The sequence below is a fragment of the Barbatula barbatula genome (assembly GCF_947034865.1).
Source record: "Barbatula barbatula genome assembly, chromosome: 3".
In the NCBI taxonomy this organism is placed as follows: Eukaryota; Metazoa; Chordata; class Actinopteri; order Cypriniformes; family Nemacheilidae; genus Barbatula; species Barbatula barbatula.
In genome coordinates, this window is record NC_136764.1 from 2,847,658 (window position 1) to 2,875,266 (window position 27,609).

The window sequence follows — 27,609 nt, forward strand, 5'->3', positions numbered from 1 at the left end:
AATAAACAAAACCCACACATGCTCATTTCTTAATTTAGAATGTGTTGTTGTTTCATATTATTTTTTAAGAATAATTTGCAGCACACACTTTTCCTAATCATTAAACATGAATTGAAACTTACATTAAGGTGACAAACAATTGTGTAATATATTTATATGGAATATTTGTCATGTAAAAAAGGGATAGTTCACCCAAATAACTTTAATAATAATAAAAACAATTTTCTTTGGTGCTGAATTATCTGCAACTGTTTATTTTTTACTCGACATTAATTTCATTAGATGCAAGTTGCAATACCACTCTAGATCAGATAGATTTATATCCCTACCATTTACTGAATAAGCCATTTTAAGTAATGAGCACTGTTCACCTTCGGTGATTCTCCTCATCATAACCATCTTCGTGTAAAAACAGTGGTATTTCAACTGCATCAACTTCGTCTGCGATAAAGAACGCGAACGCGATCTCTTCCATTGTTGACGTTTGCAGTCCACAACACAGCAAAATTCAGGAAGTGTCCGGCTTATGGCAAGCCGTTTTGACATATAAACCTATGGTTTGACTATCCATAAAATATATTTTAGATAGTTTTAATTGTATTTCGACAAGTCATAATTATAATTTCACTAGTCAAATTGATAATTAGAGATATCTGCAATTATAATTGCGCTAGTAAGAAATATGATTCGAGATATCTGTAAATATGTTTTGACTAGTCAAAACTCTATTTTAGATATCTGTAATGACCTCATAGATATCTAAAATTATCGCGTCACAAATACGCAAAGTATTTAAAGATATCTCTAATTCAGTTTCGACTAGTCTCAATTATATTTTAAGATATCTGAATCGTGCCTGCTCCTAGTCGAATCTGCTGTTGTGTGACGTGAAACTTAATTTGCTCAACTCCTCCCCTACACCAGAGCCAAAGCCAAAAGCGCAACGGCTAATGCTATCACCTTAGCTTCATCGGAACACAGCAAAGGAGACAACAGGCTAGTTTTTTAAACGGATGTCAATGGGTTTGTTAGCTGTTTCGCTTTCTCCAGTTGGATGTATTAAAGACCCTTCCATCTAACTAAAATAAGGGTTACCCCTCCTTATACCTAGTGCTAACGGCTAACAACAGTAGACAGCGTTTGTAACTTGTCAAGGAGAGAAAAGAACCGAATGAAGTAGGCTTCTCACGTGATTATTAACTAATATTTGGATGCATTCATGTGGTAAAAGATGTCCAACATGCATGTCTGCATAGCGCTGAGATTTTTATTGCAGTCATGTGACAAAGCGGACCAAACAATGTGTAATGTTCAATAAATACAAAGATCAGCAAACTGCTTGTTTTGTTGTAATTTATTTTGTATATATACAAAATATATAACTTTTTTTGAACAAGATTACAAGTGAATCATAGTTTAACATTCATTAATGGCATTTATAAGTATGTTTCGTTATGCATACAGTATGTATTGTTAATGCAGGTTAAGTTGTGTCTTTAGGTAGTTACACACAAGGTGGGAGTATTGTATTATATTATAGTAAGAGATCAATGATGGTGATCTTCTGTTGTGTTCAGTGATGAGTCCAGTGCAATTAAATATTTACAAATGAATCAAATTCTTGCACCAGACATGATGCCTATACAGATGTTTATCTTAAATATGTTCATTTGGAATAAAGGCAAACACTATTTAATCCACAGCACAAATCTCCAACATTACGATATTTTAATAATACCTCTGCATACCTTATGCTAAGTTTTTATTTTCATTCTTTTAAAATGACCTTTGTATGAAGCAGTTTGAATGACACAAAATGTAAGACCTTTATTATATAATTATTTGACAAAATGGCAGCTGACAACAGTTTCCAAGGAAGGATTGGTTAAAAACGCTTAAGGTGGGGCTTAGAAAAAGTGTATTTGCATGCATTCATTTTAGATATCTATGAAGTAATTTTGACTAGTTAGAATGTTATTTCCAGATATCTATATTGAAATTCTTCCTGTCGCAAAGCTAAATGAAGATATATCCAAATAAATATCTTCCTAGTTACAAATCAGACTGAGATATTCATAATTAAATTGCAGATATCTTTAAATGAGATATCACTAGGAAGAATTTCAATTCAAGATATCTCTAATTTAGTTTTGTCGAGTCAAAAATCCAATTCAACATATCTACAATTAAAATAAGACTAGTAATAAGTTGCTTTCAGATATCTGCAAATGTGGTTTTGGATATCTTTAAAAATGATTCATTAAAGATATCTTAAATGTGATTATGACTAGTCAAAGACCAGTTACAGATATCTCTAATTATGATTTCTACTGGTGGTAACTCAGTTAGAGATATCTCTAATTGAATTATCACTAGTAAAAATTAGTTCAAGATATCTCTAATTGGAATTATGCCTAGTACAAAATGAATTATAGATATCTTTAATTGCAGTTTCTACCAGTCAAAACACATTTGTAGATATCTGAAAATATTTTTCAATGGAAGTCAATGGAAGAATATGACTAGTCAAAACAGCATTGTAGATATCTCAAATGTATATTATGAATAGCCAGAATAACATTATAGATATCTTCATTGCCTGTTATGACTAGTAATAATCACATTGTAGATATACTAATTCCAATTGCGACGACTCAAAATTACAGAAGAGATATCTGGAATTGTAATTTTGACTAGTCAAAACTAAATTATGACTAGTACAGCCAGGCGTATTTTATGTCAAAACGGCTTGCCATAGTGGACTGCAAACGTCAACAATGGAAGAGATCGCGTTCGCGTTCTTTATCGCAGACGAAGTTGATGCAGTTGAAATACCACTGTTTTTACACGAAGATGGTTATGATGAGGAGAATCACCGAAGGTGAACAGTGCTCATTACTTAAAATGGCTTATTCAGTAAATGGTAGGGATATAAATCTATCTGATCTAGAGTGGTATTGCAACTTGCATCTAATGAAATTAATTTCGAGTAAAAAATAAACAGTTGCAGATAATTCAGCACCAAAGAAAATTGTTTTTATTATTATTAAAGTTATTTGGGTGAACTATCCCTTTTTTACATGACAAATATTCCATATAAATATATTACACAATTGTTTGTCACCTTAATGTAAGTTTCAATTCATGTTTAATGATTAGGAAAAGTGTGTGCTGCAAATTATTCTTAAAAAATAATATGAAACAACAACACATTCTAAATTAAGAAATGAGCATGTGTGGGTTTTGTTTATTGCACTCATGGAATCAGACATATCCAAATAAAGATATCGGATAAAAACACAAACATGAGGCCTAATTGTAAAACAGTCACATTAGATGTATGCATGTATTGATGGATTGACTAATTTATTTAATGGAATAATGTTGTACAAAAATGTCAATGTATAAAGAGAATACACATCTCTCAATAAAGAGAAAATTAAAACAAACAGGACTTCACTTCAAACCAAGAAAATAGAAATAAAACATGTCCTAATTACTAAGTACTATAGAAAAAGTAAATCGTATTAGGCTATATGTAATGGACTTCTTAGAATTAAGGGGAAAAAAATATCAGCTGACATTCTCAGCCAATGAGCACGAAGCTGTGTCGTCAGTCAGTCGTTTCCCATCATGCTTTTGAGTAGCGCAGTCGGTGGAGAGCAACTGCGCTCGACTGCTCAATCCGACACAGCCGCCTCGCTGTCGCGAGAGTTTTTTGGCACACGTCAGCATGAGGTCAGAGCAAGGCGGACGTAACTCGGACACTTTTCTAACCGGCATGCAGCTCGCGGTGATCACCGGTGATCGGTTCTGCGCAGATTTTGTTCATCTCAAACAAGCCTATTGACCCGTTTAAACTGGAAACCGGCGTCTGAATCACGTGTTGTTTACGTGTATTCTACGTGTACTTGACGTGTATTTAACACGTTGAGTACGTGTTAAATATACGTAAAGTACACGTTAATTTTTCACGCGTAAAGTACGCGTAAAGTACACGTAAAGTACACGTACTTAACGTGTTAAAATTCGCGCGTTTTTGACCCTTTTGGCCTTCCATAGTATACGTGACGTGATATTTGCGTGGACGTCTCCATATAAAACAAATGGAGACGTACACGCACGCTTACACGTGTGTTATCTGTCATGCGTGCTAGTCACGTTCGCAAATGACACAAAGCGAGCGCCATACTATTGGCCTTCCATACCTAACTGGACGCTTCACTGCTACATAGGGATGGGCAATACCAATTATTTTCTTTCCGATCCGATACCAAGTACTTTCAAGACAAGTATCGTCGATGTCGATATCGATACCGATACTAGAATGAAATGTTTTTATGTGAGTGATTTTATATAGTTATTTTATAGCCATCATCATTCATATTAAATACACTGCAATGGACATTTTTTTACATTTATTAAAAAATACTGAACATTATTAATTAAATAAACAAAGATAACACTGTAGGCTATATAACAAATTCATGTCACACAAACTTTTTTCTACCCTTAATAAGTTTTTGAGATGAAACAAGTAAATGTTGACATTCCTCTTCATCCTGTTTAGGGTTAGGGTAAGGGTTAGATTATGATTATGATCTCCAGGTTATGCTTCTTTTTCTTTCAGTCAAGATGACCGTAGCCACGCACTCTTTAACTTCGCGTCACACGTGCTTGCTTGCCTTAAACAGAGTGAGCGAACAGAACACTGTCTTGACAAGCGGAGATACAACGGAAGAAGTAGTTCCCATTGCAGTTCCTATTTAAGTAAATATTTCAATAATATACGGCGTACTACTGTTATTAAAGTATCACAAAATCCCCCCAAAAAACAGATAGGATCGATACTTCTAATTGAGAATCGATCTTTTTGATACAATCGAAAGTATCGATACTTTAGGATCGATCCGCCCATCCCTACTGCTACACGTGATTTACGTGACGTCTACGTCACGTCAACGTCTCGTCTGCGTCTTGAATTCAATGCAATAAATAGCAGAATTTAAAAAAAGTTTAGACGCGGAGTGAGACGTTCAGTGAGACGTGTGTGTGCTGGTTAGTCATATTTTTGGACCGAATGGAACGCCATAGGTAAGGAAATAAACGAAACAATCCGAGCGCCATATTACTGGACGCTTCACTGCTACACGTGATTTACGTGACGTCTACGTCACGTCAACGTCTCGTCTGCGTCTTGAATTCAATGCAATAAATAGCAGAATTTAAAAAAAGTTAAGACGCGGAGTGAGACGTTCAGTGAGACGTGTGTGTGCTGGTTAGTCATATTTTTGGACCGAATGCGAGAGGATTGCCGACGCTGCGCTCAGCTGTCTCCCCACTCGCTACTACCGTCTTCAGCACACGCGGGGTTCCCTTTCGAGAGCGGTCACTTCGACATTGCGGAGACCGCATATGAAACTCCTCCTCTTTTTCACTTTTCCTGAAGTCCTATAGGATAACGCCAGTTAAAAAACTGGCCAATTGTCGCAAGACATGCACAGTATGCAAATACTGACGAATCTAGACAGTATAAATAAAGTGCATGAGACGACAATACCTCAGAATCTTCTTTTTCACGCTGCCATCGTTGAAGACGCAACTGGATACTTCTTCACCGCATCCGATGGCTTCTTTCTGTCGTCTCTGCGCGGGCCCCATTGGCCCGCAGGATACTCACGAGCACTGCATTGCCTGCCTGGGCCTTGCCCATGCGGAGGATGCACTCTGCGAGTCCGATTTCGCGCACTGTGCTGACCTGCCGGTGCGTGTTTTGAGGACTCGCAGGAACATTGCTCGTGGACTCTTAGGGTCGAGGCTCACCGCCGCCAACGAGCCGCTGGTGAGTCCACCCACTCCACGAGGTGGCGGCGACGACCCGGCTCCGGGCCCCCGTCCTCTGCCGTCACCTCATTCCCCAGTCCTCTTCGTCGACGAGGTCCTTCGTCCTCCGCCTTCCATCGCGGACGCCGTTTCCTTCGGCGTCGAGGAGGACGATGACTCCATGTCCATATCAGCTTCGGACAAGGACTGGGCAGGATCGGAGCGTGATCGTCCCGATCCGGAGAGCACCCCGGACCTCCACGAGGAGTTCGTCAGGGTTCTCGAAAAAGCTGTAAGCGAGCTCGACATCACCTGGGATCCACCTGAGATGCCGGCGAAGAGTAAGCTCGACTCCTGGTACTTTCAGGCGAGTCGCCGCCAGGCCACGTCGAAAAGGAGTTCGCCGTTCTTCCCAGATGTCCACGAGCACGTGGTGAAGACGTGGTCAGCACCTCAGTCGGCGCGCGTCCACGCTGCTACGCCGGCCATGTTTGCCCACGTGGTCGGGGCCGAGGCCCACGGTTACGTGCGCATGCCACCCGTCGAGGAGACCCTCGCCGCTCATTTGTGCCCTTCCGCCACCTCGCTGGGCTCGGACCCAGGCCTGCCCTCGAAGCCGTGCAGGTTTACCGCCCATCTCGCTGGTAAGGCATACGCGTCCGCTGGCGAGGCCGCCTCCGCCTTGCACACTATGGCGGTGCTGCAGGTGTTCCAGGCAAAGATCCTTCAGTCGCTGGATAGCGGCAGCCTGGAGACGGACGCTACACGGGATCTGAGGGCAGCGACCGACTTCGCGCTGATGGCTACGAAACGCACCGCCCAGGCTATCGGCAGATCTATGGGGTTTATGGTCGTCCTCCACCGTCATCTGTGGCTTACGCTGGCGGATCTAAAGGACGCCGATCGTAAGTCCCTGCTCAACGCGCCGATCACTCCCTCCGGCCTCTTTGGTGACGTCGTGGAGTCGGTAGTAGAGCGTTTTGGTGAGGCGCAAAAGCGCGCCAAGGCCATGAGTCACGTGCTGCCTCGACGCTCTTACCAACCGTCTCCGAGAGCCCGCTCTTCATCCGCGCCTCACTCCTCGCAGAGACCCGCCAAACAGCACGCGGCTCCCGCACCGGCTAGTCGAGGTCGCGAACCGGACGTCCGTCCTAAACAATGGGCGGGCCCAGCAAAGAAGAGGTACGGGCCGAAGAGGGGTCCACGCCACGACGGCGGAGCGTCATCGGCTGCCAAGCCGTCGTCCTGACGGACCTGGGAAGAGGAGGAGAGAGTCTGTGAGCGTGCCGGCGGACCCAAAGCGCCGCTGTTTGCAACAGTTTTCCCCCGCGGTTGCGGGCGATTATTGCAATGTTGTAAGTGTTGTTTGTGTGAATGCAATAAAAACACATACCTGTTCACAGAAGGAGCTTTTTCCCCCTCACACACACAATGCTGCGTCCCTTGCCCTGCCACGGTGCAGCGCGAAGCCGCAGCTAGTCACAACTATAACCAGCATTCCCTCGTCCACGGACGCTCCCGTGGACGAGGGACCGCTGGAGTCTCACGCGCGAGATATTTTCCCGCCAGTGCATTTAGCCTCGCTGGGCCAGCGCGCTACCCTAAACGGTCCGATGACGGTAACCCCCGATCAGATTCGGCCGTTATGTCTGTTTCTGGACGCGTGGAAAGCCATCCCAGGCATCTCTCTTTGGCTGCTAAACGTGATAGAACACGGGTACTCCCTGCAGTTCAGGCGCAGACCTCCCCGCTTCAGCGGTGTGGTCCCGTCGCTTACGTCAGCGCAAAACGCACCTGTGCTAAGGCAGGAAATCCGCAGCCTGCTCGCGAAGAGAGCGATCGAGCGTGTCCCGCCGAACGAGCTGGAAAGCGGGTTTTACAGCCGGTATTTTGTAGTGCCCAAGAGAGATGGTGGTCTGCGTCCGATTCTGGACTTGAGACCCGTCAACCGAGCGCTTCACAAGCGAGCGTTCAGAATGACAACTCTAAAACAGATCCTGGCACAAGTGCGTCCCGGGGACTGGTTTGTTTCCGTAGATCTGAAGGATGCGTACTTCCATGTTCAGATAAACAAGCGCCACCGAAGGTTCCTGCGATTCGCATTCGAGGATTCAGCGTACCAATTTGCCGTCCTCCCATTCGGGCTGGCATTAGCTCCGCGCACATTCTCGAAGTGCGTGGACGCGGCGCTTTCCCCTCTCAGAGCGAGCGGAATGCGCATTCTCAATTATCTGGACGATTGGCTGATTTTAGCCCACTCTCGGAAGGCGCTAATCGGTCACACGCAGATGCTGCTTGGTCACTTGGCATCCCTGGGGCTGCGCGTGAACATGCAGAAGAGCAAACTCACGCCGAGTCAGTCTATAACGTATCTGGGGGTATGTTTCGACTCAGTGGAGATGCGCGCTCGTCTCTCCCTAGAGAGGACGGAGTCCATCTCTTCAGCTCTACATTCGCTCAGGCTGGGCCGGTCTGTTCCCCTGAGGGAGTTCCAGAGGCTTTTGGGTCTCATGGCATCGGCGTCGGCGGTCTGCCACCTAGGTCTTCTGCACATGCGACCGCTTCAGTTCTGGCTGAAGGCTCGGGTTCCATGGAGAGCATGGTCCTCGGGCCAGGCGCGAGTCCCGGTTACACGCCGCTGCCTCGACGCCCTGAGTCCATGGCGCGACCCGAGCATGTTCAGTCGGGGAGTTCCCCTGGGGCTGGTGACGAGACGCACAGTCGTTACGACGGATGCATCGTCCTCGGGATGGGGCGCGGTGTGCGAGGGCATGCCGGCATCCGGCCTTTGGTCACAGTCTCTGAGGAAATGGCACATAAATCGCTTGGAACTAAAGGCGGTGTCTCTAGCTCTTCATACTTTCCAGTCGAGGCTGGAGCAGAAACATGTTCTGATTCGCACCGACAACATGTCCGTGGTTTCGTACATAAATCGCCAGGGAGGGATCCGTTCCGGAGCTCTTTTCAAACAGGCGGCGGGTCTCCTACTGTGGGCGGATCGGCATATACTCTCTATCAGAGCAGCGCATATCCCCGGTCATCTGAACCGCGGAGCGGACATGCTTTCGAGGGAGGGTCTTCAGCACGGGGAATGGAGGCTTCATCCCGACACAGTCCTGTTAATTTGGGAACGCTTCGGGAAAGCGGAGGTGGATCTATTCGCGACAAGCGAGAACGCACACTGCCCGTTGTATTTCTCGCTGATCCACTCCCCTATGGGGAGCGACGCGCTGACGGGGCGTTGGCCGGCCGTTCGGCTTTACGCGTTTCCTCCGGTGAAGATTTTACCCCTAGTGCTGTGCAAAGTCAGAGAGGAGACGGCGTCGGTGATTCTCGTCGCTCCGTTCTGGCCGAATCAACCATGGTTCCCGGACCTGAGGGAGTTGTTGACGGCACCGCCGTGGCGGATTCCCCTCAGGAGAGACCTGTTGTCCCAAGTGAACGGCACGATTTGGCACCCCAGCCCGGAGTTGTGGAACCTTCATGCCTGGCCGCTTCGGGGATTCTAACTGCACTCCCTCAGCGTGTGCTGGATACTATTTCGGAGTCTCGCGCGCCGTCTACCAGACGTTTATACGCTCTAAAATGGGGGGTGTTTGCTAAATGGTGCAGCAGCAACAATATCGACCCGGCGTCTTGCCCCGTGTCTGATATTTTGTCTTTCCTGCAGCACAGGCTGGACAGCGGCGGCCTCCCGTCAACGCTGAAGGTTTACGTAGCGGCCATCGCCTCGTTTCGTTCCCCGGTTGATGGGCAATCGATTGGTAGGCACATGCTGGTGGTCAGATTCCTCAGAGGAGCGAGGAGACTTTTCCCCCCGCGAACCCCTTCGGTGCCACCTTGGGACTTAACACTGGTGTTGAAGGCTCTCTCTTCTCCCCCCTTTGAGCCTTTGGACGCGGCTTCGGTAAGAGAGCTCACTCTAAAAACCGTTCTCCTTCTCGCCCTTGCTTCGGCTAAGCGCATAGGGGATTTGCAAGCGCTCTCAGTCGGCGCTGATTTCATTCGTTTTGGGCCAGGCGACTGCAGCGTCACTCTCCGGCCAAAATCGGGTTATGTGCCAAAGTCCATGTCTACCCCTTTTAGAGCTCAGGTCATTTCCTTGCCCGCCTTGTCTTCCGAGTCGTCAGACTCACAGGATGCTGACGCTCAGAGAGCGGTATGCCCGGTAAGGGTATTGCGGGCTTACATAGATCGCACGGCCGGGTTTCGGCAGTCGGAGCAGCTCTTTATTTGTTTTGGTGGGGGTACTTAAGGCCGGGCTGTCTCAAAACAGAGGCTCTCTCACTGGGTAGTGGACGCTATTACCTTGGCGTACGAAAGCCAGGGTCAGAACTGCCCCTTCGGTATCAGAGCTCATTCGACTAGGGCTATCGCCTCTTCGTGGGCCTGGTCTAGGGGCACATCTATTCAGGACATATGCTGTGCAGCTGGCTGGTCTTCTCAGAATACTTTCGCCAGGTTCTACAGATTGGATGTGTCCTCGTTGGCTTCTCAAGTCCTCTCGGTGAGTGCTGATTAAGCTTATCTTCTACCTTGTAAATGTATTGTGCTACACAGTTGTTGCCGCATTGCTGTTTACACTGTGCTTGGTGTACTTATGTTCGTTATTATATCGCCCGGGTTTCCGTGCTGGTTCTACTGCTGTGGTGTCTGCCCTGTTCAGCGCAGCCCGCTGCATTCGTTGGGTTTGGATATGCAAATTCGACAAAAGACCAATCTAGCAGTTCATTGGCGTGCTCAGTGATCTAGCAGCTCATAGGCCGGTTTCAGCCAATCAGCGGTTAACGCTTGGGGCAACCTCGCGAATGGTTGGTTTGTCTGCTCCGCATACTGTGTACGTGTTATCCCAGTTATCGGGCTGTTTTTGCTAGCTCTCACGGCGGGATTGTACTACCGTTCCATATGCGGTCTCCGCAATGTCGAAGTGACCGCTCTCGAAAGGGAACGTCTCGGTTACTTTCGTAACCTCGGTTCCCTGAGAAGCGGGAACGAGACATTGCGGAGAACGCCGTGTTCGCTGCTTATCTCTGGTCAAGCGTTCTATCGTAGTTTCTGAGGTATTGTCGTCTCATGCACTTTATTTATACTGTCTAGATTCGTCAGTATTTGCATACTGTGCATGTCTTGCGACAATTGGCCAGTTTTTTAACTGGCGTTATCCTATAGGACTTCAGGAAAAGTGAAAAAGAGGAGGAGTTTCATATGCGGTCTCCGCAATGTCTCGTTCCCGCTTCTCAGGGAACCGAGGTTACGAAAGTAACCGAGACGTTTCGTTGAGGCTGCTCGGACGAGCGCCTCCTACGTGGGTCGACGCCGCCCACTGTTGTCCCCTAGCTGCTTCACTCGGGAGAACAGACTGCACACAAGACTTCCAACGTCGTTGGCTGGCGCTGCTGTACACTGGGTCTCCCAGTTGGCCTTGCAGTCAGCCCCAACGTCCGGACCATTAGTCATCTCCAACTCTGTTGGTCTCTCTCAGTTTCTCTCTGTCGTAGTTCAATAAATACCCCTGTTACCCCTGCAATTGAATCCGTGTATTTTTCTGCCCTGACTAAACCCTGACATAAACAGAGAAAACAATGCAAAGCCTTTTTGTGGAATATGTATTTTATTGAATGACTATGGTAAGAATTGCTAGTAAATCCATAATGAAGAGAAGTGAAGTCTTTGAGTGTGGTGTGAGTATTAGAGCCAGTTAAGCAGCATCACATAATCCATACTGGAGAAAGAGCGTCACTGGAGAATAAACTTCATAAGTCTTCATATTGTGAAGAGTTTCACTCAGCAGGTTCCTGGAGAGACGTCACACTACTGCCTTCAAGAGGAAGAACCTTTAGCGCAGGGGTCACTAACTAGTGGACTTCAGTCTGAATGAACTTTGATGTCATCTGCCTGTGGATCAAGTCTGTCATGTTTGGTGGCTCCTCCTCCTTCACAGGTAACTGCAGGTGAAAGTGAAACTATTACAGCAGGAGCCATTTTACAGCAAAGCCTCGTTCAAGAAAATAAATCATAAAGAAGCTAAAAACACAGTAAGTATAAACAGCCTCATATTTATTCAGTAGATTTAATATCGTCTTGATCTGAACATCACATTAAGTTTATTGCTTGAAGAACTGTCTTGAATATTGTGTTGTTTCTGGAATCAGGAAGTGTGTTTATAAACTCAAAACATTAAAAGTGACGTTTTGAAAACTTAGTTTCTCTGTGAAGAGCAAATGTGAAGCTCAATGTTGTGGACGGACTGATGGGAAAGAAGTGTGTATTTCTGAGATGACACATAACACATCAGTATTTTGTTTACAGGTTTGAGATTAACTCTTTATATTCTGACACTGTGTGTTCATCATGAATCTCTCCAAAAAGACCAAAAGGTGAGAAATTAAAGATTTTAATAAACTTAAATGAGTTATTGTCTATAGTTAGATGTGTTTTGCTCTGACAGATGTAAGAGTTTGTATTTAATAACTTACTTTAGTTTAAATAGTTTCAGTTTAGTTTCATTTATTATTTGTGGTTTTATAATCATTGACATGTAGAGACATTTTGTAAATGTGTGTAACATTTATACACATTTACTAATTATATTTTGATGAATTATATTAAAATATGTTTTTATCATTTATATAAAGTATTATTATTGTGTGAAATATCTCATTAATACAAGTGCTTTATTGAATAACGCATAAAACTGAACATGAAGTAAAGTGTTGTAATGTTGTTTTAGTTTGACTGGTGGAGAATCTCCTAAACCCAGCTGTGTGTCCATGAAGAGTGAAGATTCAATGGGTCGTCCACTTTACTTCAGTTCAGGAGACTGTGATGATCCAGATGTGAGGTGAGAACAGTCTGATGGTTTAGACGAGTAAATCACTTCATCAGTCTTTATTCTCTGATCTGAGTCTGTGCTGTTGATGTTACTGCAGATATTCACTGAACACTTTACTGACAGATACACACATTAATCCATGTGTTCACTGTATGAAACACATATTTCATTTATTGTTACATTACAGAAACACCACAAATGTCTCAATCAAAGGGAAGCACATGGAGTCTGTTTTCCAGGTGTGTGTGTGTGTGTGTGTCTGTCTGTCTGTCTGTGTGTGTCTGTGTGTGTGTGTGTGTGCTTGCATGCGTGTGTCAATGTGTGTGTGTGTGTGTGTTTCTGTGTATGTGTGTGTTTCTGTGTGTGCGCGTGTGTGTGTGTGTCTGTGTGTGTGTGTGTGTGTGTGTGTTTCTGTGTGTGTGTGTTTCTGTGTGTGTGTGTGTGTATGTGTGTGTGTCTGTCTGTGTGTGTGTGTGTGTGTGTGTGTGTGTCTGTGTGTGTGTGTGTCTGTGTGTTTGTGTGTGTGTGTGTGTTTGTGTGTGTGTGTGCGTGTGTGTGTGTGTCTGTGTGTTTGTGTGTGTGTGTGTGTGTGTGTGTATGTGTATGTGTGTCTGTGTGTAAGTAAGTAACTACTGTGTAGCAACCATGTATATATAAATATAAATAAATATAAATTATTAAAATATAATATTTTTACCCCAAAATATGTTTCTAAGGCCAAAATCAAATCTGTATGTTTAAAGGGAGTTTCATGAGATTCTTTTACTGTCAGTCGTACTGCAGCTTTACACAGATTACTGTTATTATTACTGATGATTCTGAAACATGTTTAGATGTTTAGTTTCAAACTGATTCATTGTAGTAAGAAGTCACGATCATATTGATTTGAAATAGATCTCAGTGTGTTATCAATGCTGATGTGTATTTGATGCTTTGAGAATCATTTGAAGGCAAAATATGAATTAAAGAAAATATGATTTTGTTTGTGTAGTTTTGATGTGTGTTTATAGTGTTTAAAGTGTTACAGGTTTCATGAAATGAGGTTCAAGCAATTTAGAAGAAAACTGTGTTCACTAAAATGAGCATTAAAACCTTTTTCTGCCCTCATAAGAAAACTAAATCATGTGTGTTTGAACAATGTTTTCAGGAGATTGAGCACAAACTCATCTCTCTGATGAAGAAAGAGCTGAAGATCTTCAAGAGTCTACTGAGTCCAGATTACCCATCATGCTCTGAGAGAGAAGAGGAGGATGATGAAGATCAGATCAGAGTCAGAGAGATGTTTCTGAAGATCACACTGAATGTCCTGAGGAAGATGAAGCAGACAGACCTCGCTGACAAACTACAGACCAGTAAGAGCTCTCAGTCATGTGACTATGACATCACTTTACCTTCAGACGAACAGACACAGTGTCTGTATTTACTGATGATTATTAGTGAAAATACATTTACAGTTAATAAATCAACACAATAGAACCATGAAGCTTTTTGTGTTCATCTAATGTCATGATCAACAAAATCTTAAAACACTCTTAAGGTCAAATATAATAACAAATTAGGCAAAATATTCAATTGTTTTTATAAGCATAGAGAGCTTTACTATGTTAAAATGATATTAAATAAGAAAAATAAACATGTTTTTTTACATTGTACATACTGTAGAATTAAGGATTTTCTAATCGTAAACATGTATTTTTATTTATATTCCCTTTGTTTATCAGAATTGGCCCCTTTATACATGAAGAAACACAAATCCAGACTAAAAGAGAAATTCCAGAGAATGAATGAAGGAATCTCAAGTCAAGGAAGCTCAACACTTGTGAATGAGATCTACACAGAGCTGTACATCACAGAGGGAGGGAGTGAAGACATCAATAATGAACATGAGGTGAGACAGATTGAGACGGCATCCAGAAGATCAGAGACACAAGAAACACAAATCAAATGTAATGACATCTTTAAAGTCTCACCTGAACTAAACAAACCCATCAGAAGTGTGCTGACTAAAGGAGTCGCTGGAATTGGAAAAACAGTCTCTGTGCAGAAGTTCATTCTGGATTGGGCTGAAGAAAAAACAAATCAAGATCTTCACTTCATATTTCCACTTCCTTTCAGAGAACTGAATCTGATCAAACAGACAAATATCAGTCTGATGGATCTTCTTCATCAGTTCTTCACAGATACCACAGAACTGAGATCGACAGACTTTGATGATTATAAAGTTGTGTTTATCTTTGATGGTCTGGATGAGTGTCGTCTTCCTCTAGATTTCTCAAAGAATCCGAGTTTGTTTGATGTCAGAGAATCAGCGTCAGTGGATGTGCTGCTGACAAACCTCATCAAGGGGAATCTGCTTCCTTCTGCTCTGATCTGGATCACCTCTCGACCAGCAGCAGCCAATCAGATTCCTCCTGAGTGTGTTGATCTGATCACAGATGTACGAGGATTCAATGACCCTCAGAAGGACGAGTATTTCAGGAAGAGAATCAATGATGAGAGTCTGGCCAACAGAATCATCACACACATGAAATCATCCAGAAGTCTGTACATCATGTGTCACATCCCAGTCTTCTGCTGGATTTCAGCCACTGTTCTCCAGAGAATGTTGAGTGAAGCAGAGAGTCCAGCACAGATCCCCAAGACTCTCACTCACATGTTCACACACTTCCTGATGTTTCAGATCAAACTGAAGAGTCAGAAGTATGATGGGAAATGTGAGGTAGATCTTCAGCAGGCTAGAAAGAGTCTTGAGTCTCTGGGAAAACTGGCTTTTCAACAGCTGGAGAAAGGGAACCTGATCTTCTATGAGGAGGATCTGAGAGAGTGTGACATTGATGTCAGAGAAGCGTCAGTGTACTCAGGAGTTTGTACTCAGATCTTCAGAGAGGAGTTTGGACTGAACCTGGGGAAGGTGTTCAGCTTTGTGCATCTGAGCGTTCAGGAGTTTCTCGCTGCTTTATTCAAGTTTCTGTCATTTCTTCAGCAAACATCAGAAAACTTCAGCAGATTGAGATCAAACATGAGTGATTTACTGAAGAGTGAAGTGGACAAGGCCTTACAGAGTGAGAACGGACACCTGGATCTTTACCTCAGATTTCTTCTGGGTCTCTCACTGGAGTCCAGTCAGACAATCTTACGAGATCTGATGACACAGACAGGAAGAAGCTCTGACAGTGAACAGGAAATAGTCGAGTACATTAAGATGAAGATCAGAGAGAATCTCTCTCCAGAGAAATCCATCAATCTGTTTCACTGTCTGAATGAACTCAATGATCATTCTCTAGTGCAGGAAGTACAAACATATGTGAACAGAGGAGATGAGTTTAGTCTTACTGGAGTCCGTCTCTCTCCTGCTCAGTGGTCGGCTCTGGTGTTTGTGTTACTGAACTCAGAAGAGAAGCTGGATGAGTTTAATCTGAGGAAATATGATCCATCAAATGAAGGTCTTCTGAGGCTTCTGCCAGTGATCAAAGCATCCAGAACAGCTGAGTGAGTCATTTACCTGCAGTTTCACCTGAACATCTAACAGTCCACATTACTGTAGTTAATGTCCTACAGAGACACAATAAAACATGATGGAATTGTTCACTGCATCTATAGAGTGAGAGCTGCTCTCTTGTGGCTTTTTTCTGATTTTCATTCATTTGTTTTTTATTTATAATTGTCTGTCAGTGTTCAGTTCTTGCAGTGATTCTCTATCAGGTGCAGATGTTGCTTCAGCTCTTGTGCAGATGATTCTCATTGTTCAAAAATTATCTCTTGATGTGTTTATATCTTCACTGTTATCTTGTTATTTCTCTTTCAGTCTGATTGGCTGTAATCTGACAGAGAAAAGTTGTTCATCACTGGCGTCAGTTCTCAGATCAAACTCCTCAAGTCTGATAGAACTGAACCTGAGTAACAATAATCTGAAGGATTCAGGAGTGAAGCTGCTCTCTGATGGACTGAAGAATACAAACTGTAAACTGAAGACATTACAGTAAGAAAATCCTTAAAGCAATAAAGTTAAACATGTGTATGTATTATGTAAATGGAGGTCTTCATAAGTTCATCAGAATCATCTTTATATGTAAGAGACTCAACAGTGACTGTCAGTCAATGACTCTCTGTTGATTCAGATTCATACAGAATTATCACCAAACTGAGATCATTTTAATAAATAACTTCAATATATTAAACTATTCATGATATTATAGTAAACTGACAGTGATTTACAATAAATTAATTTATTATGTGTATCTTGTAAAAAGGGACATAATTTGATACATTTGATGAATAATAATATGTGAATAATAAAAATATATTAAAGTATAATTAACTATATTAAGTAATTCTGCTATTAATTATTGTCTAAATGTTATTGTCATTATTTCATTTATTTTCTTCTCTCTTCAGTCTGTATAACTGCAGTATTGGATCTGAAGGTTGTGTTGCTCTGACTTCAGCTCTGAGATCAAACCCCTCACATCTGACACAACTGGATCTGAGCTTTAATAATCCAAAAGATTCAGGAGTGAAGCTGCTCTCTGATCTACTGAAGGATCCACACTGTCAACTACAGAAACTACTGTGAGTTACTGATCAAATTATCATTTAGTTTATAAATTCACTTTTTTTAATAATCTCAAGTGACTGTCGAGTATTTTTGTTGTTTATGTTTTGCTGTTTCACTCTTGTTCTTGTGTAAATTTGATGTAGTTGACAGTGGCGGCGTTTTAACAAAACCTCGGTTATGTCAATTTCCTCCGGCCAAACAACAGAGATATTCCTAAGTAACGTCACCATAAATGATACCACATCTAAATGTAGCACGAGGGCACTATAAAATGAAGATGCCCGATCAACATCGCCTGACTACGCCACCCTGAATCCCTCACAGGGAGAGTGAAGTTAAATTATAGACACAGATTCATTGTAACAGAAGGAATAGAGACGAGTTTCTCAAATAGAACAAAATTCACAATTTATTGACAGACATCTTATAGAAAAGGACACGCCCTATTAAAAGGCCTGAATTATTAATCAAGGTAATCACCATTGGAGCAGTAATCTTAAAATAGAGAACACCAACTTTAAGAGACGAAACAAGCCCAAAGACAAACTAGCGGACACTCGAGGAGGACTGACCGTCCACTGGCATGGGCCCACACTATTGCCCCTGTGATATTCACCAGTACACGTGCCTAATAAAAGGGAAACACACGCGCACACCCAAAGAGAAATAAATGTGAACAACACAGTGTACATGGCAGCACCACAGGAGAGTATCCACCAAAGAGACCACACCCGTGTTCCAGCCAGCACTCCCTAGTGATCCGCTAAACAAAAGACAAAGATAAAACAAATGAGTTGGTTCTCGGAGTAAAACTGATGCTCAGGAAGCGGACCATTGTAGTTTAAACAGCCCTGATGTAGACTAAGAGTAACCATACCCAGCCGTACTAGACATGTCACAATATTAAATAGGAAATTATCAAAAAAACCTTAACCAGCAAACCCCCCAAAAAAGGAAAATAAGTTACATAAAACCGAAAGGGGAGGAAAGACAGCAGTGGCAAAGAAACTGGAATATTCAAAAATAGACCAAATGTTACATCAAATAAATATAAAATCATCTAAACATCAACTACACAAATAAATATATATTGCCGCAGCTAAATCACTCCCAATACACATAAACCCTACCAATGCTCTAAAAGGTTGAACAGTACCACTTTCAATGGTCACTAACATCCGTCCACCAGCCCCACGACCATCAGGGAGATCAAACCAGCCTAAAACACATCCACAAAAATGGTTGAAATCATTCATTCTAACTATATACAAGGAAAGGAGGATAACAGCCTACAAACAAGGCGCACAGGTGTACTAAAGTGTGTACATCACAGTAGAGGCAATAAATACTGAATGAGTGAAAGTAGCAACAATGATAACCTTCTTGAGTCTCAACCAGCAAACAAAGCCCATGCAAACAACTGCTCCTCTGGTCTTATAAAGCACCTGGGAATCTAATCATGTGCACAACTCCGCCCCAAGGAAATGCTCTTAAAGGGGCCCTGTCACTTTTCCCTGCTACATAAACAAATCATTCACAAGAATCCAAATAACTGAATGAATGCATGAACATGCACAGAGACTTACAGATAACAAATACAAACCCTCATATCCATTAAAATGTGTTTTTAAAGCTCTAACTCTGCAGCAAAAGTGCGACTCCAACAAATATCTACTAAAGCATCTGTCATTTATACTGTGTGTGACAATCGCTTCAAACCCACAGACAGATGTTTCATAACAACCACAAACGACCACTTTCATCAGGTCCGAGTCTAAAATAAACACCAAACATTAAATGAAATGAACAGCAAACATTATTAAATATAAAACATGTCTCATCTTGTCACAGTGCAGTTTATTGTTATTAAGCAGCGGCGAGGTTGAAGCTAAATCTGTGACATCCAGATAATCCAAAAAGATTCACCTGAACATCTAACATGCAAGAAATATACAGCAGTCTAAAATATGAAGATGATCTTTAATGAGCAAATATTAAATAAATTAAGCCCCCTTGTGTGTTTGTATATATATATATTTATATATATTTATATTATCTTTTTTTATGTAGTGAAGTGAAGTGGGTGGCGCCCTCTCTGCGTGTGTTGACTCCGCCCTAGAGGCTTGTAGTTAATCAGCGTCTCATTCATCCGGGTATATTAAGGTGGTTGTTTTGGACATGGGGTCAATGTGCTGCGCTGTGTTTATCTATCGCGTCATTATTCTGCTATCAGTCTGGTGCCCTGGCTAGAGGTGCTGGGCTGTTTGCGGATAAGCACATGTTGTGCTGAGTGTTTGGGTCGGATTGGGACTTCCATGGCTGCTGTTCTGTTCCTACTATTCTAACATTTTGTTTCTATTGTTTTGTTTCATTAACCTGCTGAGTGCAGTTGTTATGTGAGCACACTTCAGCCTTGTTGAGTTATTTTGCTTTTATTATGGTGTGATTATTTCACTTATTTTTTTCACTTATTAACCGCATTTGGAAGACTGTTCCATCGGGAAGGAGTTGTGAAGGAGAATGAGCGTGAAAGTGATTTTCTGCCCTTATGAGAAGACAATACAAGGCGCCGCAGGTTCTTGGTGGGGTGTAGGAGTGTAGTAAGGTGTGGAAGTATGCCGACGCAGATCCAGTGATAGTCCTGTAGGCAAACATCAGTGACTTGAATCTGATCCGGGCTTCAACCGGTAGCCAGTAGAGAGAGATTAAAGGTGGTGTCACATGAACCCTTTTGGGCTGTTTTGAACCAGCTGAAAGCCTTTGCAGGAAGACCAGCGAGGAGAGCATTGCAGAAGTCCAACCTTGAGATCACCAGCGCCTGGACAAGAAGTTGTGCCGCATTCTCTGTGAGATAGGGTCTAACCTTTGGGATGTTGAATAAGGCATGTCGACAGGATTGCGTTGTCTTTGCAATGTCACTGTCATTGTCACTAAACAAGTAATGAGATTTTTTTAAATGTTTGTGTCTTTCTCTTGGAACATTGTTATATGTATTACATTTGTGATACGGTGAGATTTTAAGTATCACATGAACCTTGTGTCAGCGTTATTCACATCAGAAAGTTCCATCATGCAGTCAGAAAACAGTCATAAGTGTCTTACTAACATTGTGACTCACTGTTATCTTGTTATTTCGCTTTCAGTCTGAGTTACTGTAATCTGACAGAGAAAAGTTGTTCATCACTGGCGTCAGTTCTCAGATCAAACTCCTCAAGTCTGACAGAACTGAACCTGAGTGACAATAAACTGAAGGATTCAGGAGTGAAGCTGCTCTCTGATGGACTGAAGAATACAAACTGTAAACTGAAGACATTAAAGTAAGAAAATCCTTAAAGCAATAAAGTTAAACATGTGTATGTATTATGTAAATGAAGGTCTTCATAAGTTTATCAGAATCATCTTTATATGTAAGAGACTCAACAGTGACTGTCAGTCAATGACTCTCTGTTGATTCAGATTCATACAGAATTATCACCAAACTGAGATCATTTTAATAACTAACTTCAATATATTAAACTATTCATGATATGAATATAAACTGACAGTGATTTACAATAAATTAATTTATCTTGTAAAAAGGGACATAATTTGATACATTGATGAATAATAATATATGAATAATAAAAATATATTAAAGTATAATTAACTTAATTTAACTCCTAACTATTGTCTAAATGTTATTGTCATTATTTCATTTATTTTCTTCTCTCTTCAGTCTGTATAACTGCAGTATTGGATCTGAAGGTTGTGTTGCTCTGACTTCAGCTCTGAGATCAAACCCCTCACATCTGACACAACTGGATCTGAGTGATAATAAACCAGAAGATTCAGGAGTGAAGCTGCTCTCTGATCTACTGAAGGATCCTCAATGTAAACTACAGACACTCCTGTGAGTTACTAATCAAATTATCATTTTGTTTATAAATTCACTTTTTTTAATAATCTCAAGTGACTGTCGAGTATTTTTGCTGTTTATGTTTTGCTGTTTCACTCTTGTTCTTGTGTAAATTTGATGTAGTTGACAGTGGAGGCGTTTTAACAAAACCTCGGTAATGTCAGTTTCCTCCGGCCAAACAACAGAGATATTCCTAAGTGACGTCAACATAAATGATACCACATCTAAATGTAGCACGAGGGCACTATAAAATGAAGATGCCCGATCAACATCGCCTGACTACGCCACCCTGAATCCCTCACAGGGAGAGTGAAGTTAAATTATAGACACAGATTCATTGTAACAGAAGGAATAGAGACGAGTTTCTCAAATAGAACAAAATTCACAATTTATTGACAGACATCTTATAGAAAAGGACACGCCCTATTAAAAGGCCTGAATTATTAATCAAGGTAATCACCATTGGAGCAGTAATCTTAAAATAGAGAACACCAACTTTAAGAGACGAAACAAGCCCAAAGACAAACTAGCGGACACTCGAGGAGGACTGACCGTCCACTGGCATGGGCCCACACTATTGCCCCTGTGATATTCACCAGTACACGTGCCTAATAAAAGGGAAACACACACACGCGCACACCCAAAGAGAAATAAATGTGAACAACACAGTGTACATGGCAGCACCACAGGAGAGTATCCACCAAAGAGACCAGCACTCGATAGTGATCCGCTAAACAAAAGAACAAATGAGTTGGTTCTCGGAGTAAAACTGATGCTCAGGAAGCGGACCATTGTAGTTTAAACAGCCCTGATGTAGACTAATAAGAGTAACCATACCCAGCCGTACTAGACATGTCACAATATTAAATAGGAAATTATCAAAACAACCTTAACCAGCAAACCCCCCAAAAAAGCAAAATAAAAAAGTTACATAAAACCGAAAGGGGAGGAAAGTCAGCAGTGGCAAAGAAACTGGAATCCTAAGGAGAACAAAAAAAAACAAATGTTACATCAAATAAATATAAAATCATCTAGACATCAACTACACAAATAAATATATATTGCCGCAGCTAAATCACTCCCAATACACATAAACCCTACCAATGCTCTAAAAGGTTGAACAGTACCACTTTCAATGGTCACTAACATCCGTCCACCAGCCCCACGACCATCAGGGAGATCAAACCAGCCTAAAACACATCCACAAAAATGGTTGAAATCATTCATTCTAACTATATACAAGGAAAGGAGGATAACAGCCTACAAACAAGGCGCACAAGTGTACTAAAGTGTGTACATCACTTTAGAGGCAATAAATACTGAATGAGTGAAAGTAGCAACAATGATAACCTTCTTGAGTCTCAACCAGCAAACAAAGCCCATGCAAACAACTGCTCCTCTGGTCTTATAAAGCACCTGGGAATCTAATCATGTGCACAACTCCGCCCCAAGGAAATGCTCTTAAAGGGGCCCTGTCACTTTTCCCTGCTACATAAACAAATCGTTCACAAGATCCAAAACACTGAATGAATGCATGAACATGCACAGAGACTTTCAGATAACAAATACAAACCCTCATATCCATTAAAATGTGTTTTTAAAGCTCTAACTCTGCAGCAAAAGTGCGACTCCAGCAAATATCTACTAAAGCATCTGTCATTTATACTGTGTGTGACAATCACTTCAAACCCACAGACAGATGTTTCATAACAACCACAAACGACCACGTTCATCAGGTACGAGTCTAAAATAAACACCAAACATTAAATGAAATGAACAGCAAACATTATTAAATATAAAACATGTCTCACCTTGTCACAGTGAAGTTTATTGTTATTAAGCAGCGGCGAGGTTGAAGCTAAATCTGTGACATCCAGATAATCCAAAAAGATTCACCTGAACATCTGACATACAAGAAATATACAGCAGTGTAAAATATGAAGATGATCTTTAATGAGCATCATTATACACACTTTGTTTCACTGTTTTGTCTGAATGCTGTAGGGCAGGGGTCTTATATTCAAGTTCCTAGAGGTCCGGTCTTTATATTTTCTTCCAACAATAGTCCAGACAATGTTTTCTGAAAATTAATAAATATTAAATAAATTAAGCCCCCTTGTGTGTTTGTGTATATATATATATAATCTTTTTTTATGTAGTGAAGCAGGGACGTGCACAGGAATTTTGAGGGGCAGTTGCTCTGACCTGAAAAAAGGGCAACCCCCCCCCCAAAAATACAACAACTCACAGGCTATATGAAGGACTGAGAATAACAGGGTCTTTATTAAAATATATATATATAAAGAAGTAAAACACTGAAATACAGCACTCAATCACCTTAACCAGTACTAATAATAACACAGAAAAACATAACTCCCTGAAATATCTCTCCTGAATCCGCCTCTTTTCAGTGGGCATCTTGGCTTCAAACAATACCCAAAATAGTGAAAGGATTAAGGCATTTAACCGTTTAGAATAAAATAATTAATGTGATGCATTGCTTCCATCATTAATTCTTCTTGCTCAAACGAAATGTGAGAAACTAACTATCAGCAGACATGTAGCTTAGTTTGCCTAATGCCTTCCTACCAAAACAATAGTAGCAGGCTGCTTGTCTGCAAGCTATCTGTCTTATTATTTAGGCTAAACGTGGCAAACTCAGCCTGGATTTTTGAAGATTTGAATACATTTCATAAAACTTGATGATGATTATCATTTGTTTGGTATACATCACAAACTCACCTTTTCTGACAACGTAATAGTGCCCATTCCCATAACACCAAAAAGAAGGACACTTTGCAGCATTAAGTGAGGCAAGAATAATAGCATAGGACTCTGGTGTACTCGCAACTACAATACCATCATGATACAGTGATTCTGAAACAGTCTACTCGGTTTTTTTTAAAATTGTCTGGCAATGAATATTTGACCTAAGCTTAAGGGAAGATGTACCTGCAGATCGTCGGTTACTTTTGTTTTTCTGTGCTGGCATGTCGCATGTCCCTTGACTACAAACGTCCACTTCACAGCGACATCCATGAAAAGTGTCTCTACTGTTTTTTATATAAAGTTGTGCTCTTTTGTCCATTCCAGATTAAATGATGTCTGACGTTTCAGCAAGTTACCGTTATGATGTGAGGAAGCCAGCATGTGGACTCCACTTCCACGTCGTGGGGGCTTGTTTACGTTTTTAACCAATGATATATCAGATATTTATTTGACACCTCTTTCAGCCAATCATTTGTTTGACCGGAGATCTTACGGCGTCAGACGCTATGCTGCTGCGTCCCAATAAATGTTCTAAAGCGGGTTTTGTTTAGGCCGATTCAGCACAAAAGAAGGACAAATGAGTGTCCGGTTTGAGGCTGCCGCGGACGCATGACAGGGGGCTTAAAATCCGGACTGTCCGGCCGAAATCCAGATGTATGTCGTTTAGTCGTATCACCCGATAACCGCGAACAATCTCCTTCTAGGGCCGCTCATGCAGACTCAGCTCAGGTGCCGGTCACGTGCAGCGCTGAACCCATGTAAACAGAGTTTGCCCTTCCCCTTCTGACTTTCACTTTCGTTGCCCGAATACGGAAGTGAATGAGGCTTTGCGCGTGTTTTTATCGAGACGTATGTGAAATTCTGCATCCATTGTATGATTTATTTTCCACCTCGGGAGGGCAACGTGAGTCGAGAAGGGCATATGGGCAGTTGCACGGGCAACCTGAGTGACCCCCCTGTGCACGTCCCTGTAGTGAAGTGAAGTGGGTGGCGCCCTCTCTGCGTGTGTTGACTCCGCCCTAGAGGCTTGTAGTTAATCAGCGTCTCATTCATCCGGGTATATTAAGGTGGTTGTTTTGGACATGGGGTCAATGTGCTGCGCTGTGTTTATCTATCGCGTCATTATTCTGCTATCAGTCTGGTGTCCTGGCTAGAGGTGCTGGGCTGTTTGTGGATAAGCACATGTTGTGCTGAGTGTTTGGGTCGGATTGGGACTTCCATGGCTGCTGTTCTGTTCCTACTATTCTAACATTTTGTTTCTATTGTTTTGTTTCATTAACCTGCTGAGTGCAGTTGTTATGTGAGCACACTTCAGCCTTGTTGAGTTATTTTGCTTTTATTATGGTGTGATTATTTCCCATCGGGAAGGAGTTGTGAAGGAGAATGAGCGTGAAAGTGATTTTCTGCCCTTATGAGAAGACAATACAAGATGCCGCTGGTTCGCTGAACGTTGGGTTCTTGATGGGGTGTAGGAGTGTAGTACGGTGTGGAAGTATGCCGGCGCAGATCCAGTGATAGTCCTGTAGGCAAACATCAGTGACTTGAATCTGATCCGGGCTTCAACCGGTAGCCAGTAGAGAGAGATTAAAGGTGGTGTCACATGAACCCTTTTGGGCTGTTTTGAACCAGCTGAAAGCCTTTGCAGGAAGACCAGCGAGGAGAGCATTGCAGTAGTCCAACCCTGAGATCACCAGCGCCTGGACAAGAAGTTGTGCCGCATTCTCCGTGAGATAGGGTCTAACCTTTGGGATGTTGAATAAGGCATATCGGCTGGATCATGTTTTCTTTGCAATGTCACTGTCACTCAACAAGTTATTAAGCTTTCATTGAAAATAAATGAGATTTTTTAAATGTTTGTGTCTTTCTCTTGGAACATTGTTATATGTATTACATTTGTGATACGGTGAGATTTTAAGTATCACATGAACCTTGTGTCAGCGTTATTCACATCAGAAAGATCCATCATGCAGAAAACAGTCATAAGTGTCTTACTAACATTGTGACTCACTGTTATCTTGTTATTTCTCTCTCAGTCTGAGTGACTGTAATCTGACAGAGAAAAGTTGTTCATCACTGGCGTCAGTTCTCAGATCAAACTCCTCAAGTCTGACAGAACTGAACCTGAGTCACAATAAACTGAAGGATTCAGGAGTGAAGCTGCTCTCTGATGGACTGAAGAACACAAACTGTAAACTGAAGACATTACAGTAAGAAAATCCTTAAAGCAATAATGTGTGTGTTTGTAAAATCCGTAGAGGTCTTAATAATTTTGTTTATAAACTCACTATTTTTAATAATCACAAGTGACTTTCAAGTATTTTTGCTGTTTCACTCTTGTTGTGTAAATGTGGTGTGGCAGCACTATATGTAAAATGTTTTCTCTTGGATAAACTTGATCTGCTTGCATTAATCTCATGTGTAAATCCCTTTGGATAAAAGTTTTAATAATAAATAGAAATGTAATATATGGAAAGTTGCTCTCCATTTGCATAAAGTTAAACATTACACTGTTTAGTTGTAGACACACATTCATGTTTTGCTGAGGTTTTATGTCACTCATGCTAGAAGTTAAGCTTTCATTGAAAATACATGAGATCCAATTATTTTTATGATAAATGTATTACTTAAATTTTAACTCACTGTTATCTTGTTATTTCTCTTTTAGTCTGAGTGGCTGTAATCTGACAGAGAAAAGTTGTTCATCACTGGCGTCAGTTCTCAGATCAAACTCCTCAAGTCTGACAGAACTGAACCTGAGTCACAATAAACTGAAGGATTCAGGAGTGAAGCTGCTCTCTGATGGACTAAAGAATACAAACTGTAAACTGAAGACATTACAGTAAGAAAATCCTTAAAGCAATAAAGTTAAATGTATGTTTGTATCATATAAATTCAATGGAGGTCCTTATAAAAGTTCCTGTGAATCATCTTCATATAATGTTGTTGATCAATGTGTAAGAGACACAACAGTAGTTGCGTTGCCATTACCCTTCAAATTGCGCATGACTTGTTTTTTTAGGCAATACGATAAAGGAACATTTAGCTAAACTGCAATGGGAACACTTGTCACGTGGCATAAGAAAGTCACATGATCATTCACACGTCATTACAGTGGTAAGTCCATAGAGAGTATTAAAACAAACCTGTTTCTTCTTATCAACGACCTGATACAGAACATCTGAGTAACAACTTCAAAGACCATTTTCTCAGATTCCAGAGTTTCAAGTAGTTTATCTCTGACAAATATTGTCGAATCCTACAAACTATTCATCGATAGAAAGTTTTATTCAGCTTTCTGATGATGCATAAATCTCAATTTAGAAAAATTATAACAGAAAACATACTGTTATAAATATTCAAACAAATAACCTGAATATTATACTAAACTATTCTTGGTATTATTCTAAAAATGACATTAATTTATCTCATATATTTTCTTCTCTCTTCAGTCTGTCGTTCTGCAGTATTGGATCTGAAGGTTGTGTTGCTCTGACTTCAGCTCTGAGATCAAACCCCTCACATTTGACACAACTGGATCTGAACTATAATAATCCAGAAGATTCAGGAGTGAAGCTGCTCTCTGATCTACTGAAGGATCCACACTGTCAACTACAGACACTACTGTGAGTTGTCGTGTAAATTTGGTTTTGTAGCAATACTTGTGGATAAAATAATTGTGAAATGTCTTAAGATAATGAATGTGAGGAGTGTATTTTAATATCTGATCTCTCTGAT

The 27,609-nt window shown here is 41.6% G+C and overlaps 1 protein-coding gene and 1 long non-coding RNA gene across 3 annotated transcripts in view; one reads left to right on the forward strand and one right to left on the reverse strand.

The window, feature by feature from the left end:
• The window catches only part of LOC306891677 (NLR family CARD domain-containing protein 3-like), a 269,541-nt gene that overhangs the window by 153,481 nt on the left and 88,451 nt on the right, over positions 1–27,609 (forward strand). Inside the window, exons 1-13 of one of the 2 annotated variants that reach the window (XM_079452139.1) lie at positions 11,771–11,858; positions 12,133–12,200; positions 12,554–12,664; positions 12,843–12,894; positions 13,803–14,007; positions 14,377–16,144; positions 16,461–16,634; positions 17,051–17,224; positions 20,354–20,527; positions 20,926–21,099; positions 25,908–26,081; positions 26,540–26,713; positions 27,324–27,497. In XM_079452139.1, the coding sequence (XP_079308265.1) occupies positions 12,175–12,200; positions 12,554–12,664; positions 12,843–12,894; positions 13,803–14,007; positions 14,377–16,144; positions 16,461–16,634; positions 17,051–17,224; positions 20,354–20,527; positions 20,926–21,099; positions 25,908–26,081; positions 26,540–26,713; positions 27,324–27,497 (3,380 nt within the window). In that variant the 5' untranslated portion in view covers positions 11,771–11,858; positions 12,133–12,174. Of the gene's footprint in view, positions 1–11,770; positions 11,859–12,132; positions 12,201–12,553; positions 12,665–12,842; positions 12,895–13,802; positions 14,008–14,376; positions 16,145–16,460; positions 16,635–17,050; positions 17,225–20,353; positions 20,528–20,925; positions 21,100–25,907; positions 26,082–26,539; positions 26,714–27,323; positions 27,498–27,609 lie in introns of those variants that run through there. The other variant, XM_079452137.1, reaches the window with a different exon arrangement.
• Positions 21,473–24,596, reverse strand: LOC306891742. Its single transcript, XR_013786396.1, has 5 exons — positions 24,058–24,596; positions 23,079–23,185; positions 22,917–23,009; positions 22,207–22,295; positions 21,473–22,085 (listed from the first exon to the last, which is right to left on the reverse strand). It is a non-coding gene; the product is annotated as an uncharacterized lncRNA (long non-coding RNA).